The sequence below is a fragment of the Morchella sextelata genome, assembly GCF_020137385.1.
Source record: "Morchella sextelata strain SCLS chromosome Unknown scls_8, whole genome shotgun sequence".
NCBI classification, from domain to species: domain Eukaryota; kingdom Fungi; phylum Ascomycota; class Pezizomycetes; order Pezizales; family Morchellaceae; genus Morchella; species Morchella sextelata.
In genome coordinates, this window is record NW_025408623.1 from 959,189 (window position 1) to 975,338 (window position 16,150).

Here is a 16,150-nt window from a genome sequence, read left to right on the forward strand (position 1 = left end):
CTTGGGATTGCGGGGTCATTTTTGCGACGGCGAAATAAGGCGTGAGTTTTGCGATAAAGGTGGATTTTCATCGACAAAAAAAACTCCATACACCGTATGGTAATTTACACTGTATTGATAGTCGAAGAGAGTTTTGTACTTTACGAGAGATGTGTACTATAAGTCTTGGATATACTTATGTAACTACTTCTACTTAGCACCTATATATATTGTTTCAATGGTTTGGAATATTTTTTTCCCATATGTTCCTTGTATGTGTTGGGGTTGGTTTTCGGGCTTTGTTTCCCCATGCTGCACGTTGCCGGCAGGCACGGAGGTTTCGTGGTTGGTTGGACGAGGGTGGGCAGTTCATATGTTGCTCTGTGCAGGGATCTTCATCATCATCGGGTGCCATGATGCAGCTGTGGGTGGTGCTGCTGCTTGGTGCTGCGTGCATGGCCGGGGGACAGAGGATAACGGCAGACTTATCTTAACAGGAGAGGAGAAGGTGGTGGCAGAAAGAGGAGCAGGAGGAGGGGCAACCACTCAAGCGAAACCTTCGTACTTTGTCACATTCGATCGTTTGTCCAGGAAATTACATATTTACACTCCATAGCACGCACAATATCATACCACATTTCTCTCTGTTCCCTTCTCCGTCCGTAACCTAAACCTCTCACACACACTACTAGTACATACACCACAGACAGCTATTCTAGATTGCAGGAGAGCAGGGACAATATAAGCTCTCGTCTACCAAAGCCTGCCCATCATGTCAATGTCAACCACCAAACTGAACGCGGAGAACCATCTTCTCCTTGTGAGTCCTCATCTCTCTCTATGACTTTCACACGTGCACCCAACTGCATATCTCTATACTGACATAACCTCACTACAATGCCCAGGACCAACCTCTTCTCCGCCTCCCCCACGAACTCCTCCGAAAGAACTTCAAAACAGCACAGCGCTACTTTGAGCGGGAGCAGAAGGAGCTTAAGGACGGAATCCACAACGTCGCAAAGGATGCACTCGCCGGAGCATCCCCGGAGGACTCGCTAGCTTCGCTAGACAGCATGATCAACCGCATGCAGGGCTTCAAGCGGAAGCTGGAGGGCCTCCATGACGAGGAAAAGACACTGCATGAACACTCGAGGAAGAGAATCGCGCATCTGCAGGACCTATATAGTATCCCGAGCTTGGTGGATGAGAGCTATGACAAGTGGAGTAGGACGAGACTGGACCGGTTGCTTGTGGACTTCCTGTTAAGGAGCGGGTATGGGAACAGCGCGAGGCAGTTGGCAGAGGAGAAAGGTATCCAGGTTTGTCACTATAAATATTGCCATTACCTTGCTTATCGAGTTAGTATTGGGCTGACGGAAGATGTAATGGGCGACTAGGATTTAGTAGATGTCGATGTATTTATACAATGCTCGAGAATCGAGGCGAGCCTTCGTAATGGTAGCGTTGCGGAGTGTCTGTCTTGGTGTGGAGAGAACAAGTCGTCGCTCAAGAAGATAAATGTATGGAGTCAATACCGCGCACCTTTTCGCAAGGTTTAACTGACGCGGACAGAGCACCCTTGAATTCGAACTCCGGATGCAACAATTCATCGAGCTGGTTCGAGACTGCCGTCACAGGGAAGCTACAGCATATTCGAAGAAGTTCCTCGCGCCTCATGGGGAAAAACATCTAGACGATATAATGAAAGCGGCCGCCCTTCTTGCTTTCATGCCCACTACAAAGTGCCAACCATATAGGGTAGATACTCACGATATTTGACATTATAGCAACCCAAAACTGATAAGTATATAGGATATGTACTCATCTAAACGCTGGGACTTCCTCGCAACAACATTTGTAAACACCCATCACACTTTGTACGGTCTTCCGTCTCGCCCTCTTCTTCATATTGCTCTCTCAGCAGGTCTGTCTGCTCTCAAGACCCCCTCGTGCCACTCATCTATAGCAGCCTCAAGCAATGCCGGCACCACGACATCTCTTTGTCCAATTTGTTCAACAGAGCTCAACGACCTGGCAAGGAATGTCCCGTATGCTCACCATGTCCGATCTTCTGTTGACCCGGATCCTGTTGTTTTGCCCAACAACAGGATACACGGGCGTGAGAAATTGGAAGAGTTTGCAGTAAAACTGGGATTGCCAGCTGGTAGGATAAGGGATCCAACTACAGGTGACGAATGGGCCCGGGATGACACCACATTAAGAAAAGTATTCATTATGTGAAGGGAGTAACTTTCTTAGTAACAATGATTTACTGTAAATTTTAAGATTGTATGAACTGGCGTGTATTTCTTGTTTATCTTTTCTCCTCGGTACGACACCGAGCAGTCGGCGTATTTGGCCCTGTGTCTGAGTGTTTTTTTATCCTCAATTGTCTCCCCTTCTTTCCTGTTTTTGTATTCCTAGTTTGGAAGCACTGCTACTATACTCCACACTCGTTGGTATTATTTCTTCTCGTCCTCCTCATCAGAACTTTCGTCCTGGAATCTTCTCTCCCTCTTTGTAGTCTTCTTTATCCTCTTTACCTCTATAGCATTTGCGCCTGTTTTCTCACCGGTGTAACCTTTGTCCTCAATCAACTCAAAAACATACGTTCTTGCTTTCCGCTCCTCCCCCTTCCAGGCAGTGCCGCTGCCCTCGACATTACCCAGAGTCCTAGCATGCTTGTAGCCCGGATACGACTCGCTCTCAAACTTGAAGGACTGTCTCGTCCTGAAACCCGCGGCCTTTGCCAGTGACTTGATATCCCACTGATCATACGGCGCGCCATCAAACAGCGTGACCACCGCCGTGCCATCATTCACAAGTAGCTCCGCAGCCGTCTTGAAAAAGCCCAGTAAAAGCTCTGTAGTACGACCCAACTCGTCAGCCCTCTCAACCACAGTGCACACTATACATATATATCTATCTATCCACTGACCTTGATTACTCTTCACCTGTCTCCCCACATCCGTCGACAGCCCGCCCACATGCGGAAACATGAACCCCACAGTATCAAACGCCCCCTGCCGCTTCCTTAGGCTCTTTGGCAGCTTTGCAAACTTCGTCACGTCGATCCCGTGCAGCACCGTGGCGCCCTTCTCCTGTAGTAACTTCACGTTGCCAGCCGACTGCGGGTACTTCTCTAGCAGTGCTGCCTCGGTGTCGTAGCTTGTTGCTGTGAGACTCACTGGTCTGGGCCCCGCATCATACGCATACTCGGCGTCCTCGTCGTAGTCCACGTCCACATCCACATCCACATCCACATCCACATCCACATCTTCGTCTACGTCCTCCCGCTTCCTACTACCACTACTGGGCAGCAGGTGCGTATTCAGCAGCGCCACCGAAAACGAAAAGTCGCCTTCCCCGACCAGGAGGATCCGCGAACTCGGCGTATACGGGATCAGCGGCTCCTGCGATTTCTGCTTGTTGCCGCTGGCGGTGCTGGTAGAGTTCGATTTTGACTTTGACTTCTTCTTCTGCGACGGCGGCGGCGGCGGCTTCCGGAGGTTCCCGGGTGTGTGGGCGGACTTTTTGTGTGTGGCCTTTGCGCCCTTGGGTTGCGGGGGTCTGTGGTTCTTCTTTTTGCCCATTTTTTTCGTTTGAGATTTTTGGTTTGTGGATGGGTGAAAATGGAGGTTGCAATTGGAGTGCGCCGGATTAATGGTTTTTCCGCACTGGGGTGGGGGTGGGGGTGTGGGGTCGGATTAACTCGATGCGGAGTGGGCTGGCTGCGGTCTGCAGGTCGACGTAGCGGTCCAGCAGGGCAGCGCAAAACCTTGTGGTGGGGTGCTAGGCTGTTGCGGTGCTAGTCTAGGCATGGGATATCACTCGGGTTGTGCACATATCCCTACGGAGGAAGGCTGTATATAGAAAGATAGCATTTGTAGCAGCTATTTCTCTCATACCACTGGGGATATTCTGAGAGAAAAGACTAGCTCTTCGTAATAAAGACTGACGTGCTACGGTGATGTATCTAGTCAAAGGTGGAATTCTAGCTCAAAATATTGGTCGGGAAGGGGAGTGTTGCAGCTGCTTGACTTTACGTTTCTTGTCCCTCGAATTGTGTTCAGTCCTTGGCGCCAGAGTTTTGCGCATTCTGATCATTTCCTCACTTAACCCCCCGCAGGTCTTCCCAACCGTTCCTCGATGCCCGTCCAAAACCCCTCAGCCTCTCAGATGAAAAAAAAAGCATGAAAGAATCAACAAAAACTACTGTCCCTACAGAGGACTAGTTGCTCCCACGCCCGATTTGGGCTCTTCGTTGCTGGGATTAAACATGGTGTCTAAGTAACTTGACGATTGAGCAACGCTGCTCCAGGAGCCGGAACCAACAGACACCGGAAACTATAACTTGGTCTTTACACCTCATACTAACTCCAAAAGCCTATTGAAACTTACTTTGGCTACATGCCTAGCTAGTTTCTCCACAAGGAGATGGTGCGTGATTTGTACGTATCTGACCGATCAGCAAAACTGGGACCCCGCAAAGTGAGAGGGGGAAAGGGAATCAGAGAGAGAGAGAGAGCAGCCTCATGAAACCCAAGTACATACATCCACCCAGTAATGGGAAGGAAACACAAATCCAACGAGCTGGTGGTGTCAGGGGAATCGTCCCAAGAAAAGAGGGAGTAGTTGTCCAGCTGCTCTCTGTATGATCATGAGCACAGCCCCGGCGGAACTCTACATCTACGACGTCCCAGTATTGATCATCACAGCTTAATTCAATCTCTACTCGTTCACAGACTTTTATCGTACACACCATCTAGGCATGAGACCACGGTACCGTATCCAATCCCGAACTAAGCTAGCTTGGCAATGCCCGAAATCCCCGCAAGGTATTCTATCAGATATCACCAAGCTAGCTTTTACTTAGAGACTGAAGCCACCAAGAAAGCTACGACAACGACATCGAGTTGGATGGCCGGCCAGTGGTAGAGATTCATTGTCTCTATATTGACTGTGTTCTCAATTTAGGTCGCTCTCAACCCCCACTGACATCGTTTGTGATCTAGGAAAGATATGCCAGCCTAGAAGGTCACCGCAGGGGTGAAGAAGCCATCAAGTGATAGGCATACATACACACCAGGACATTCTGCTCGAAAAGGACACCCTGTGGAGCCATTATACACCCTTCGCTCTGTATCCTCTGGAGTCGTTAACGGACGTGTCGCCATGACCTTTACAGAGTGGTCATTGATCACCAGAAATCACTCGCCAATCTTCTACCTGGATATCTGTCTTCGAATGACAGCACAGCGAGACCGAGGGCGTTTTATGTTGGACTACTACTTGGAAACGTCTATGGGCGTGTAGCAGGTTAGTTATCCACATGCTAGCTATATATACACAGGTTTCTGAGTTTGTTCACGCAGAGTAAAGGCACACTTCTCAGTGGTATCGCTGGCTGTCAAGTGCTGGGCTGTATCTTCACCTTGAGAGAATGGCCGTTTTGGCGCACATTCATGTTCTTTCTGGTCAGCTCCGCGAAGGGATACAGACTGCTGAGGTTAGACTAATGGTGATGGATAGGAGCTACGGTGTATATGCACGAACTTCAACTGGATGTCTATTCATTCTAGGACCTTATAGCTGGCATTCGAAGGCATGGGTATAATACCTGAGAGAAAAAGGGCTGGCATAGGCTATTCGTCTCCAAGTTGAAACCTGGAAACTTCAGGTCTAAAAGTATTGGCAGAAAGGTATCGATTGTGGAGATCACCTACTTGTAAAGCAATATCTACACTTTCTGGGCATCGTCCGCCTTACCACTAACCTCCACAAAGCTACACCACTCCTTCCACGCGCTCCCATCGCCCATGGCCTCCTCCGCCCTCTTCACCGCCTTCTTCCACACCTCGCCCCTCGCAACCTCGCCCTCTGGCACTCTCTCTACCTCCCCGACCGCCCCGGCCACAACCAACAGCGCCGCCGTGTTCACCAATATGAACTCCTTCACCGGCCTATCGCTCTCAACACCCTTCCCAGTCAAGAGTCTCCGTAGAATGACCGCATTTTCCCCGGCGCTCTTCCCGCCCGCCACATCACTGAGCGGGTGTGCTCCCAGCCCAAATGTCTCCACCGGGTGCACCCAGAAATGATCCACCGCAACCTCCCCGTCCTCCTCAACGAGCCTCCAGCACTCGGTGCGCCCCTCGCACGACACCTCGTCCAGCCCTTCCTCACCACACACTACCATGCCCTTCCGGCACCCCAGCAGCCTCAGCGTCTCTGCAAACACCGTCCCCAGCTCCCGTCTCCCCACACCGATTATCCTCGCCTCCAGTCCCCCGGGAACCGAATAATCCACGGGATTCACCAGCGGCCCCAGCAGGTTGAAAATCGTCCTGAAGCCCAGCTCCCGCCGGATGCCAGCGACGTGCCGCATCCCCGGATGGTACACGGGCGCAAACAGGAAGCAGAAGTTTGCGTCTGCGCCGGCAAAGATGTCTGCGACGACGGGGGGCGTCACGGCGGACAGGCGTGCGCCGAGCGAGGTGAGGATATCGGCGGAGCCGGAGGTGGAGGTGGAGGCTTTGTTGCCGTGCTTGCAGATGCGGAGGCCGCAGCCGGAGGCGAGGATGGCGGAGGTTGTGGAGACGTTGAAGGTGTTGTGGCCGTCGCCGCCGGTGCCGACGATGTCGACCTGTTCCTGTCAGTGGGCTGTATGATATGGCAGAGGATGGATCGGATGGGGAGTGCTCACGAGGCCGCCGCCGTAGCTGCCCGGCGCTGAGTGTGTTCCGTGGACGGCGTCGGGGAGGGCTGGGATTAGGAGGCCGGCGTCACGCATGGCGGTTGCGGCGGCAGCGATGATGGCGGGCTGCTGGTCGAGGCCTGTGAAGTGCAGGGCGGTGAGGAGGGCCGCTGTCTGGGCGGGGGAGAGCTCGTCGCGGAAGCTCAGTGCGATGGCGGAGGTGATGAGGTCGGGTGTGACGGTGTTGCGCGCGGTGGAGAGCGCTTTGAGGAGCGGGAGGATCGATTGCTTGGGGGCCGCCATTGCTGCGATGTCGGTGCTGCGGTGGTGCGGGCGTGCGGGTGCGGGAGGAGGTGAGTTGCTGTGCGTGCGGTGGTGGGGTTTGTGTGGGAAAGAGGGTGGGGGAGTCATTGACATGCATGGTGATGCAACAGCAACTATGATGCAACCCTAGCCCTGCCCGTAATACATGACGGTTTCTCATGCAATTCTGCTCGACTGAAGGCAAGTATGTGCTTCTTGGTGTGCTTCACTTGGCCATTGGCATTCATTAAGTATCTACTGCTGCTCTAATTTGACAGGTATTTCTCCCCCTTTCACCACCCCCGGCTTACTTATTCCTCGCCCTCCACAACGACACGCGCCTTGATGATCGAAATGTCGTCGATGGGCTTATCGTTCGCGTCCGTCTTGACGAGCCCCATCCTCTGCACGATCCGCATGCCCGAGGTGACCCTCCCAAAGATGGTGTGCTTGCCGTCCAACCACGGCGTCGGCGCAAGTGTGATGAAGCTGTGGTTTTAGCCCCCGAGGTTAGTTGCTGGAAAGCTACGAGCGGGAAGCAGGAATACGCACAATTGCGACCCGTTGGTGTTGGGCCCCGAGTTGGCCATAGACAGGATCCCGGCGCCCGTGTGCTTGAGGTTCGGGTGTATCTCGCTGCCAGCACCGAGTCAGTCAGTTACACGCAGCCGGCGGAGGAGGTGAGGGTCGTACTCTTCAAACTTGCCGCCGTAGATTGAGGAGCCGCCGCGCCCCGTGCCGGTCGGGTCGCCGCCTTGGATCATAAACTCGGGGATTATGCGGTGGAACTGGTGGACAGGTCAGTCAGCATTGCGCGCCGGGGGAGGTAGGAAGGGGGAGTGGTGGTGGTACGGACGGGGCAGTTGTTGTAGTAGCCGCGCTTCACGAGGCCTTCGAAGTTGCGGCAGGTCTGTTTGGGCAGAATGTTAGATGCTGAAGTTGGGTTATGAGGGACACTGGGACTGGGGTGCTTCGTGGGCGCACCTTGGGGGCGTGGTCGACGTAGAGCTCGATGGAGATGGTGCCCTGGGGAGGTGTTAGCTGTGGGACTGCGCGCGTGAGGGATTGAGTGGGGGAGTTGTACCATAGTGGTGTCTAATACGATGTTTGTCGCCATGATTGTGATTTCTGCGGGCTTGTTGTGTTTTCTGTGTGTGTTTGTGGAGTCGTGATAGGTGATGCATTCATTTACCGGGAGACAGACAGACAGACACGCACCGCTCACTCGAGTCTGTTGCGGCTCTGCGCCCGCTGCATGCACGTGCTGACAACTACCCGAATCCCTGGCAGCGCTCATCCCGCGCTGCGAAGAAGAATCTCTCGTCTCAAGGGAGCGAATCCTTCAACCCCACCACCACTGCGCTCTCACAACTCTCTCACTCTCACCACCACCACGAGCAGACAGACAGTCTCTCCCCTCTCAGTAATCTCTCTATCCATCCCTCACGACATTGGCCATGAGTTCAGTCGTCAGTAAGTACCCGTCTACCCTGCCCGTCCTCACTCCCGCACTCTGACTCTGACTCTGACTCTGACTCTGACTCCCACCCCCACAGACAAGTCCAAAAACAAATTCGTCCCCAAAGCGCGTGCCCGCGCCCGCCCCACCGGTCCCACCCCCTCAGGCCCCGCCCCCCCAAGCACCACCACCACAGTCACTACCGCCGCCGTCTCAAAACCGACGCTCGAAGACCCCACCCCCACCCCCACCCCCACATCCACGCCAGAAGAGACCTCAAGCAGCGACGATGCAGCCCCAGTCACCACCCCCGCCACAGCACCAATACCAATATCAACACCGGTAGAGCGCCAGCCCTCACCGCCGCCCCCACCGCCCCCGCCAAGAGCCAACGCGGGAATACCAATGGTCCGATCCGCGTCTTCTGCGTCCTCCTCTGCATCGGCGATCCCAATGCTGCGGTCGACGTCAGCGAACGGCATCCCCGGGATCCAGTCTGCAATGCCGACGCCCATTACGACGCCGACAGCGACGACGCCGACGGTGCTGGAGGAGGCGGACGTGCTCGACGACGAGGAGGAGGTCGAGGTCGAGGAGGCGCCGAGGCGGGGGAGGAAGCCGCGGGGAAGGGATGTGGATGAGGAAGAGGAAGGAGAAGCCGATGAGGATGAAGACGCCGCAGGAGAAGACGCCCCAGCGCGGAGGCCCGCAGCGAAGCGCAAAGCGCGGACCACCGCCGCGGGCGAACCAGCAGCGAAGCGCAAGCCCGCGCAGCCGCGGAAGAAGCGCACGCCGGTCGAAGGCACAGAGGCGGGGCCGGGGGCGGGGGCGGCAGGGGCAGCGGCGCCCAAGAAGCGGGGGAGACGGCGCGCCGAGTCTCCAGAGGACGGGGAGGCGCAGGAGATTGCGGTGAATGTTGTCAAGATGAAGGACCTGTGCAAGGACATGCGGATCGGGCGCAAGAGTGCGCGGTTCATGGAGATCCAGGCGGAGGAGGCGGCGCGCGCGGCGCTGTCGCAGCAGGAGAGGGAGGAGGCGGATGAGGCGCGCAGGGCCGCCGAGGAGGAGAGGGGGTTGGAGACGGCGGAGATGAGGATTGAGAGGTTGGCGGTGGAGAGGAATCAGAAGGGGTTTGTATTTTTCTGTCTATTTACTTTTGGAATTCTACGGTATGTGGTGCTAACTAGAACTATCTACAGACTCAACGCCGCCCAGGTCCGCATCGTCAACGGCGAAATCGTCATCGACGACGAGTCGCTGCAGATTGACCGGCGCGAGCGCGACGCCCTCGACGAAGACGCCCTCGAGATCGTCGAGGAGAACCAGCACACGCGGCGCATCACCTCGCAGACCTTCTCCAAGCGCGAAAAGGTGTCGAAATGGGACGCCGAGCAGACGGGCCGCTTCTACGAGGCGCTGTCAATGTTTGGCACCGACTTTGAGATCATCTCAAAGATGTTCCCCGGGCGCAGTAGGAGGCAGATGCGGAATAAGTATCTGTGCGAGGAGAGGAAGAATCCGCATCGGATCACGAATGCGCTGAGGACGCGGATTGCGATTAGTATGTTCTCCCCCCTCCCCTTACTCTTAGCTGGCTATCTGGGTGCTGGGTGCTAACGCAGAAGCAGACATCGACCAATACAGCACGCTCACCTCACAAGAGTTCCAAGACCCACAGGAGCTCGAAGACGAGCTGCAGAAGCTGCGCGACGAACACGAGGCCAGCGAGACCGCCGCGGCGTCCCACATTGTCGAGGCGGAGCGGGAGCGGCAGGAGGCTGCCAACGCGGCCATGATCGCGGGCGACAGCGGCATCGGCGTGGGCGCGGGAGAGGCGCACAAGAAGGGGCGCAAGAAGAAGGGTGCGCGCGGCGGCGGCGGCGGCGGCGGCGCGGGCGAGGAGGAGGTGCTCATGAGTAGGGAGGAGTATGAGGCGATGAGGGCGAGGGAGGCGGCGGAGGCGGAGGAGTAGGGGTAGTTCTGAGGGTAAAAAAAGGCTAGGGGTGGTGTTAATATCAACTTTCTTTTTTTCCTTTTCGTGGATGGCTTCTTTTTTTTTCTTCTCTTTTTTTGGTGGTCGGTTTTTTTTTGCTCTTTTTCTACTTTGTATGGCGTTGGGTTTTGGCTCATTGGGGGGTATCATATTGGCAAGTAAATGAGGGGGGATAGAGGGGCTGGAGGGGCTGGAGGGCTTCTTCATCACAAGTTACGTAGGTCTTAATCAAAAGAGACCTTAGGAAGGGGCCGTATCCCCATGTATCTTGCGTTAATACTTGTACAGACAAGAAGCGTTCATTAAGGTATATGTTGAGTGCCTGTAATCTGAGTGGTAGGATAGCGAACCAGAGCGACGGGATAATATAAATCCTGCAAGCATTGGGAGGTTGGGCGGTGTAAAGCACCTAGCTGTTCTGTCACTGCCGAGATCTAGAAGCACATATAGTGCCCGAGACGGACTCATCGTGTAGAATGAGTACATGTGCTTTTATAATCCGCAGCCAATGTAGCTGGTTTTCACTAACACATGTACCTTTTGCCACAATGCTAGCTCGTAGCTGCGGCCAACCACCACCTTTTACGTATGGTCACAAACTATCACTCGCCCATGCATCCACTGTAGCAGACAATAGTACAGCGCGAGAAAGCGTTCAAGATATCCCCCACAACGCCCAGAAAGGGAAATATACCATCGAGTGATAGCTCATGATTGAGATGCAAGGCGGGGATTGCGCAGTAGATACAGTGGTAAGGAGGGCAGGATGAGGCTGGTGGGGATTGGCGAAGGAGTCAAGGGTATTTCTGGTGTGTAGCTCTAAATCGGGAAGGGGGGGGGGGGGGAGTCTGCTGCTCTCGGTCTTGTGAAGGGCCTAACCCGCTATTCGGCCAAAACCGTGCATGTACATGACGTTGTAGAGTAAGCTCTACTCGTGCAAGTGGAACCCTAAACTTCAGTATGATCCACGGCTGCATGTATGTACTGAACCATCTCTTTCCTCATTCAACCTTTTTTGTTCTTTGTCGAACAACCCCCCCGCCTCCATCATCGCCGCCAGAACCGCCGCTACAATGTCACCGACGGTTACCCTCGTTCTATGCACATTAGTGACGATCTGCCAGTTCCCCTAGAGGGGATAGATGTTCAATTAATTTCTAGATTTAGGGATTAAATTTTACCTTTTCTGTTTCTTGGGCAGGCTTATTACATCCAGGACTTGGATTTTTTTTTTCCTCTTCCCCCTTTCCACCCCCCCCCCCCCCCCCCCCCGGGCGGCCTCTCTTCCTGACTTCTTCTCCGGCGGAAGTGCGGTAATGGTGTACATGCCGTCAGTCTTTCCCACTACAGATACAACCATTGATATGCAAGCTTCTATCGGCCTTTGGACGGAACCATACCAGATATGGAGCAGTAACAGATCTCCGAATTGACTAATTTTACCGTGTGATCGCTCGTTCTGCGGAGTCGCAGAAGCAAGTGTTCTGCTAGGTTTTGTGTTACCTACAAGCAACACAGATCATATCCACAACTAGTGGATTTGAATCGCATACACCACTGTTTCTAGATATCGACTCAACAATTGTCATTGGCGGTGATATGTATGATATAATTGGGCTATACCATTGTACAGGGAGTCCTCAAACACGTCAGATCATATGCTTGAAAGTATATATATATACTTATTAGACGTTCTCTCGTCGGTGACCGGACCAAAGGTACTCGCGCTTTACTGAGACTTGACCAGATTCCCGGGAGCTCATTCTAACGTACTCGCTGTGGATAAATATCTCCAACGCATCATATATCAAATCAAGGGTAATCGGCCTCGCCGGTCCGGGACCCATCAGCAGAACAACAATCAAGGCCGTTTTCAAGGTCTTAATAAACTTGAAGGTGCGGATATTGGTTGGCAAGTGCTTATCAACTCTATCGAATATTGGTCTAGATCAACGATGGGACTGTTTTAAACCTGCAGTATCTCATCATACTGGTATTGTTGGGCCTGGGTGTGATTATTTGAAAGGTCTGAAACAGATCGGACAACTTCTAGACTACATGCAGTTGTTAGTTCTCCTAATAACATATTCACATGAGATATTCCCGTACGCCCACAGAAAATATGATGAATGGCATGTTGCTTTATATCTCATTCATTCCGGGTGTTCTAATAACAAAGTTTTTTATTTTACCCCAGGGTAAAAAGGATTTGATACAGTACAAAAACACACCCCATAATACAGTACAGGATTAGTTTGAACAATTAATTTTCATAATTAATTTCCAGCTAGCAATAATTGACTACCCGCCAACGCATCATTCCCGTCCAACACCCCCTGCACAGCTTCAGTCAGACTCTCCTCGTCTTTTTTGACGCCATTATTAACCCCAAGTTCTTTATTGATTGGATTATAGGGCTTTGTGCTTTGTTCAAGCCAGGTCCGCCTTGATGGAACTACCCACGCTGCACCGTCAACCACGTGGACCTTCCAGCCCAAGTCACACAACCAAAGTTGTTCAACCCTTCCCTGATAGTATGAATATGACTTTCCGATCACCATTTTGAGCATCGGTCTATCAGTTCCCGTTGATCTCATGTAGTTGTAACGAACCAAGTCGTAATAAGTTGGCACATCAGTCAAAAATAACTCATCCTTATCTTTCACCTTTTCTCCACACAGGGCATCAAAAACATCAACAAGCCTGGCACTTCCGCAGACAACATGTGTCGTATAACCTATCTCTGGGCGGTCTTGAGTGCCCCATACTTTACCGAGATCTTCGGTGTAGAGTTCAATATTCCAGAATACTTTGAGGACCTGGTGATAATGGCTTTTGGGCTGATGGCAAAAAGTCCAATCCGCAAACTTGCCACCGGCTAGTAGCAGAATCATAAGTGATTTATGTAGTCCCACCGTGACCCGGACAAGATCCTCGCTGTAGAAAGGGTGTGAGATGGTCTTCACAGCGGCCGGTAACGAAAGACCTAGCTCTTCTTCTGCAACTATGATCGGGTCATAGTACCATTGGCCTAGGCCATTCGAGGCAATGAACACGTACTGGCAGCCAAACTCGACAAATTCAACAACAAAATCTGTAAGAAAGGCTGACTTTGGGCGTCTCATAAAGTACAATGGCTCTGGGTCTGATATCTGTGTTTGTTGGTCTTCCCATAACCTTCGGATCTTGGGGTCTGCTGCTTGCTCCTCATTCTTTGACCCGACCACGACAAGCTCTTGGGTCGAGATATTTGTGAGGGAGGGACGGATTCGATAATGCATCCTGACTGAACGATATCTAGTAATATGGTCCCGCAGTTAGGGGGGCGGGCGTTTTGTGGGCTAAGTGGGGTAGGTATTTACTGTAGAAACCGTTGTTTAGGAAAGAGCGAGCAGGACATAACAGCCTGTGATGCTTGCTCGTTTTCCAGTTAAGAGGAAAGACTTGGATGATATTTCAATAAGGCCACATAATCTGGCATTTGAGCAAGGTGTAGCCTGGCTTATATTACATGTTCACCACATCCCATTAACTCAGCGATAGAAAAAGTGTCGTGCTCATGAGAAAACGGTCTGGTATGTATTGTATTTGCGATCTGTTACTAGCAGGCTTACCGTAGCCGCCTGTGCTGATTTCGTGGCTGCTGGTGTTTGTGGCTAATGTATGTTTGTTTACTGGACAACATCGACGGATGTTGAGCTGGGGCTGGGTCACGAGACCGAACGAGTGATGTTTCATGAATCACTCCCGAGATCTGTCCTCACCCAACCACTTAAAAACCAAAACTTTCAGGGTTTCCAAGTCAAAAAGAATTAATATTGGTATGAGAGATACGCCCTTCATGATCATCTATAGTATTCTTTTTTACCCCTCCCAATCCCAGCGCCTTCGTAGCAAAAAAAATTACATAATAGTCCAAATATATAGTCTAAAAGCAGAAAACTTGGTGATCGAGCTTGGACACGGGCTTCGCAGGCTCGTAGCCGAGTGCGCTGGTGGCCTTCTTCATAGCTGAGACCATAGGTGGGGGACCGCACACCAAGATTTTGACGTCTCCTGCGGGGGGAGGGCATCGTTCCTAATCTTTTTGTCAGCATTTTATTCTGATTTTGGAAGGGCGAGTAGGACAAACCTTAATCATATCGGCGGTAACAAAGCCAACACCACCAGTCCAGCCTCCTGGGGGGTTGTTCAAAACGTAGTGAACACGGAAGTTGGAGTGGGTGGACGAGAGCTCATCCAGGTCCTCCTTCAAGAGAATATCCTCTTCATTAACGTTTGCAAAGAGCAGATCGATCTGTGTCGTATCTTCTGGGTTCCTCAAGATCGCCTTAATGATTTGCAGCATCGGGGTGATACCAGTTCCACCAGCGATCATGCCGAAAGCGCGGACAAGGTTGGGGCGGTAATGGAAGTGTCCCTTAGGGCCCTTGACCCGGATAGTCTGCCCAACCTTGAGACCTGCGATATACTTGGAGATGTTACCGGTAGGATAGGACTTGATAAGAAGGGAGAATTGACCCTTGTCGACATCAGAAGAGATGGGGGTATATGAGCGGACTATCTCCTTTCCGTCGATGGTGGCGGCAATGGAGACGTGCTGGCCGATAGGGAGACCAAGGATATCATTTGCTCGGGGGAGGTTGAAGCGGTAGCTATAATTGATTAGTAAATAAACAGGGAAAGCGCTGGGAACCGGGTTCCGTACATTCCGACATTGTGAGAAACGGCGATGGTCTCGGCGAGTTCGAATTCTTGGAACACGTCGGGCTTGAGAATTGTTCGTGATTCTAGTAAGCGCAATGGGAAATGTCAGCGCCGTAAAATCATTGCACGTCCCACCTGGGCGCTATCAGAAAAGGGGCATAAACTTACGACCGCGGAAGACCTTAAGACCACCAAGTACAGCGGCCGCGGCGACGGCATGTGGCACGTAGTTGTAGTCAATGATGGCGACTCCGACAACTAGGAGACCGATTGGGATGTAGAGCCCATGGAGCGGTGTGCTGAGAAGGGCTTGGTTCGACTTCTTGGCCGGTGCGATTGAGGAACTTGATGCCATTGTGGAGAGTTTTGAAGAGGGATGCTGTAGGTAGGTTGGTGAAGAGTGGGAAGGAAGGGAGAAGGGGCTCCGGGAGTAAATAACTGTTGGTGTTCGCTGCTTACTGGACCAGATCCGAATGTGTGAAATCACGCGGTGTGGGAGGACTTTCCTTTTGGGGGAGAAAAAAAAAAGTATTTTACCATGTGTTGGGACTGAGATATACGCCAGAAGTACAAATGCTACGATAGCTATTAGTATGTGTACAGCGAGGTAATGCCCGCCAGAGATACTCGATATAATCTTATATATATAGGGCCCCATCTTAGTATCGATATATATATCTTACTCCTCAGCTTTATTGCGACTCAGATAAAAAGAAGAGCGCTGTTGGTTAGTACATACTGGACGATACATGCGTTAAGAAGAGACAGTGTAATATCTGCTTGTTAAATATCAGGAAGGCTTTTAACGTTGCAATTTTTGACTAAATCCACGTACTCCTTGTACACAGGTGATTTGCAGCATCATATAAAGTATGTAGCCGTATCATGACCTAAGTAAACGGTTTCTAATAAGATTCTAGAATATGTATATTGGCCTGCTATCTTCGAAGCGGATTATCATGAACGGCCACGATTGGCTGGGGCCAACTGCATGTCTTAGTTTGCCCGATTA

General features: G+C 52.1%; 7 protein-coding genes across 7 annotated transcripts; 2 read left to right on the forward strand and 5 right to left on the reverse strand.

Moving 5' to 3' along the window:
• Window positions 1–751: 751 nt before the first annotated feature.
• On the forward strand, window positions 752–2,220 carry H6S33_012475 (uncharacterized protein; the record flags this gene model as incomplete). The annotated part of the gene is made up of 5 exons (XM_044843830.1): window positions 752–799; window positions 885–1,298; window positions 1,377–1,499; window positions 1,552–1,737; window positions 1,792–2,220. 5 exons carry the CDS (start codon window positions 752–754, stop codon window positions 2,218–2,220), a joined length of 1,200 nt encoding a protein of 399 aa, XP_044695124.1.
• A 221-nt stretch (window positions 2,221–2,441) lies between these two features.
• H6S33_012476 (uncharacterized protein) lies at window positions 2,442–3,572 on the reverse strand (the record flags this gene model as incomplete). Its single annotated transcript, XM_044843831.1, has 2 exons — window positions 2,442–2,842; window positions 2,918–3,572. 2 exons carry the CDS (start codon window positions 3,570–3,572, stop codon window positions 2,442–2,444), a joined length of 1,056 nt encoding a protein of 351 aa, XP_044695125.1.
• Window positions 3,573–5,719: 2,147 nt separating this feature from the next.
• Window positions 5,720–6,979, reverse strand: H6S33_012477 (uncharacterized protein; the record flags this gene model as incomplete). The annotated part of the gene is made up of 2 exons (XM_044843832.1): window positions 5,720–6,625; window positions 6,686–6,979. The coding sequence occupies 2 exons, from the start codon at window positions 6,977–6,979 to the stop codon at window positions 5,720–5,722; spliced, it is 1,200 nt and encodes a 399-aa protein (XP_044695126.1).
• Window positions 6,980–7,290: 311 nt separating this feature from the next.
• H6S33_012478 (uncharacterized protein) lies at window positions 7,291–8,096 on the reverse strand (the record flags this gene model as incomplete). The annotated part of the gene is made up of 6 exons (XM_044843833.1): window positions 7,291–7,468; window positions 7,532–7,615; window positions 7,673–7,767; window positions 7,836–7,889; window positions 7,964–8,005; window positions 8,064–8,096. The coding sequence occupies 6 exons, from the start codon at window positions 8,094–8,096 to the stop codon at window positions 7,291–7,293; spliced, it is 486 nt and encodes a 161-aa protein (XP_044695127.1).
• Window positions 8,097–8,436: 340 nt separating this feature from the next.
• Window positions 8,437–10,410, forward strand: H6S33_012479 (uncharacterized protein; the record flags this gene model as incomplete). The annotated part of the gene is made up of 4 exons (XM_044843834.1): window positions 8,437–8,452; window positions 8,536–9,568; window positions 9,638–9,999; window positions 10,067–10,410. The coding sequence occupies 4 exons, from the start codon at window positions 8,437–8,439 to the stop codon at window positions 10,408–10,410; spliced, it is 1,755 nt and encodes a 584-aa protein (XP_044695128.1).
• A 2,297-nt stretch (window positions 10,411–12,707) lies between these two features.
• Window positions 12,708–13,712, reverse strand: H6S33_012480 (uncharacterized protein; the record flags this gene model as incomplete). The annotated part of the gene is made up of 1 exon (XM_044843835.1): window positions 12,708–13,712. The coding sequence occupies one exon, from the start codon at window positions 13,710–13,712 to the stop codon at window positions 12,708–12,710; it is 1,005 nt and encodes a 334-aa protein (XP_044695129.1).
• Window positions 13,713–14,359: 647 nt separating this feature from the next.
• On the reverse strand, window positions 14,360–15,493 carry H6S33_012481 (uncharacterized protein; the record flags this gene model as incomplete). Its single annotated transcript, XM_044843836.1, has 4 exons — window positions 14,360–14,509; window positions 14,564–15,086; window positions 15,140–15,221; window positions 15,307–15,493. 4 exons carry the CDS (start codon window positions 15,491–15,493, stop codon window positions 14,360–14,362), a joined length of 942 nt encoding a protein of 313 aa, XP_044695130.1.
• Between the last annotated feature and the right edge of the window lie 657 nt (window positions 15,494–16,150).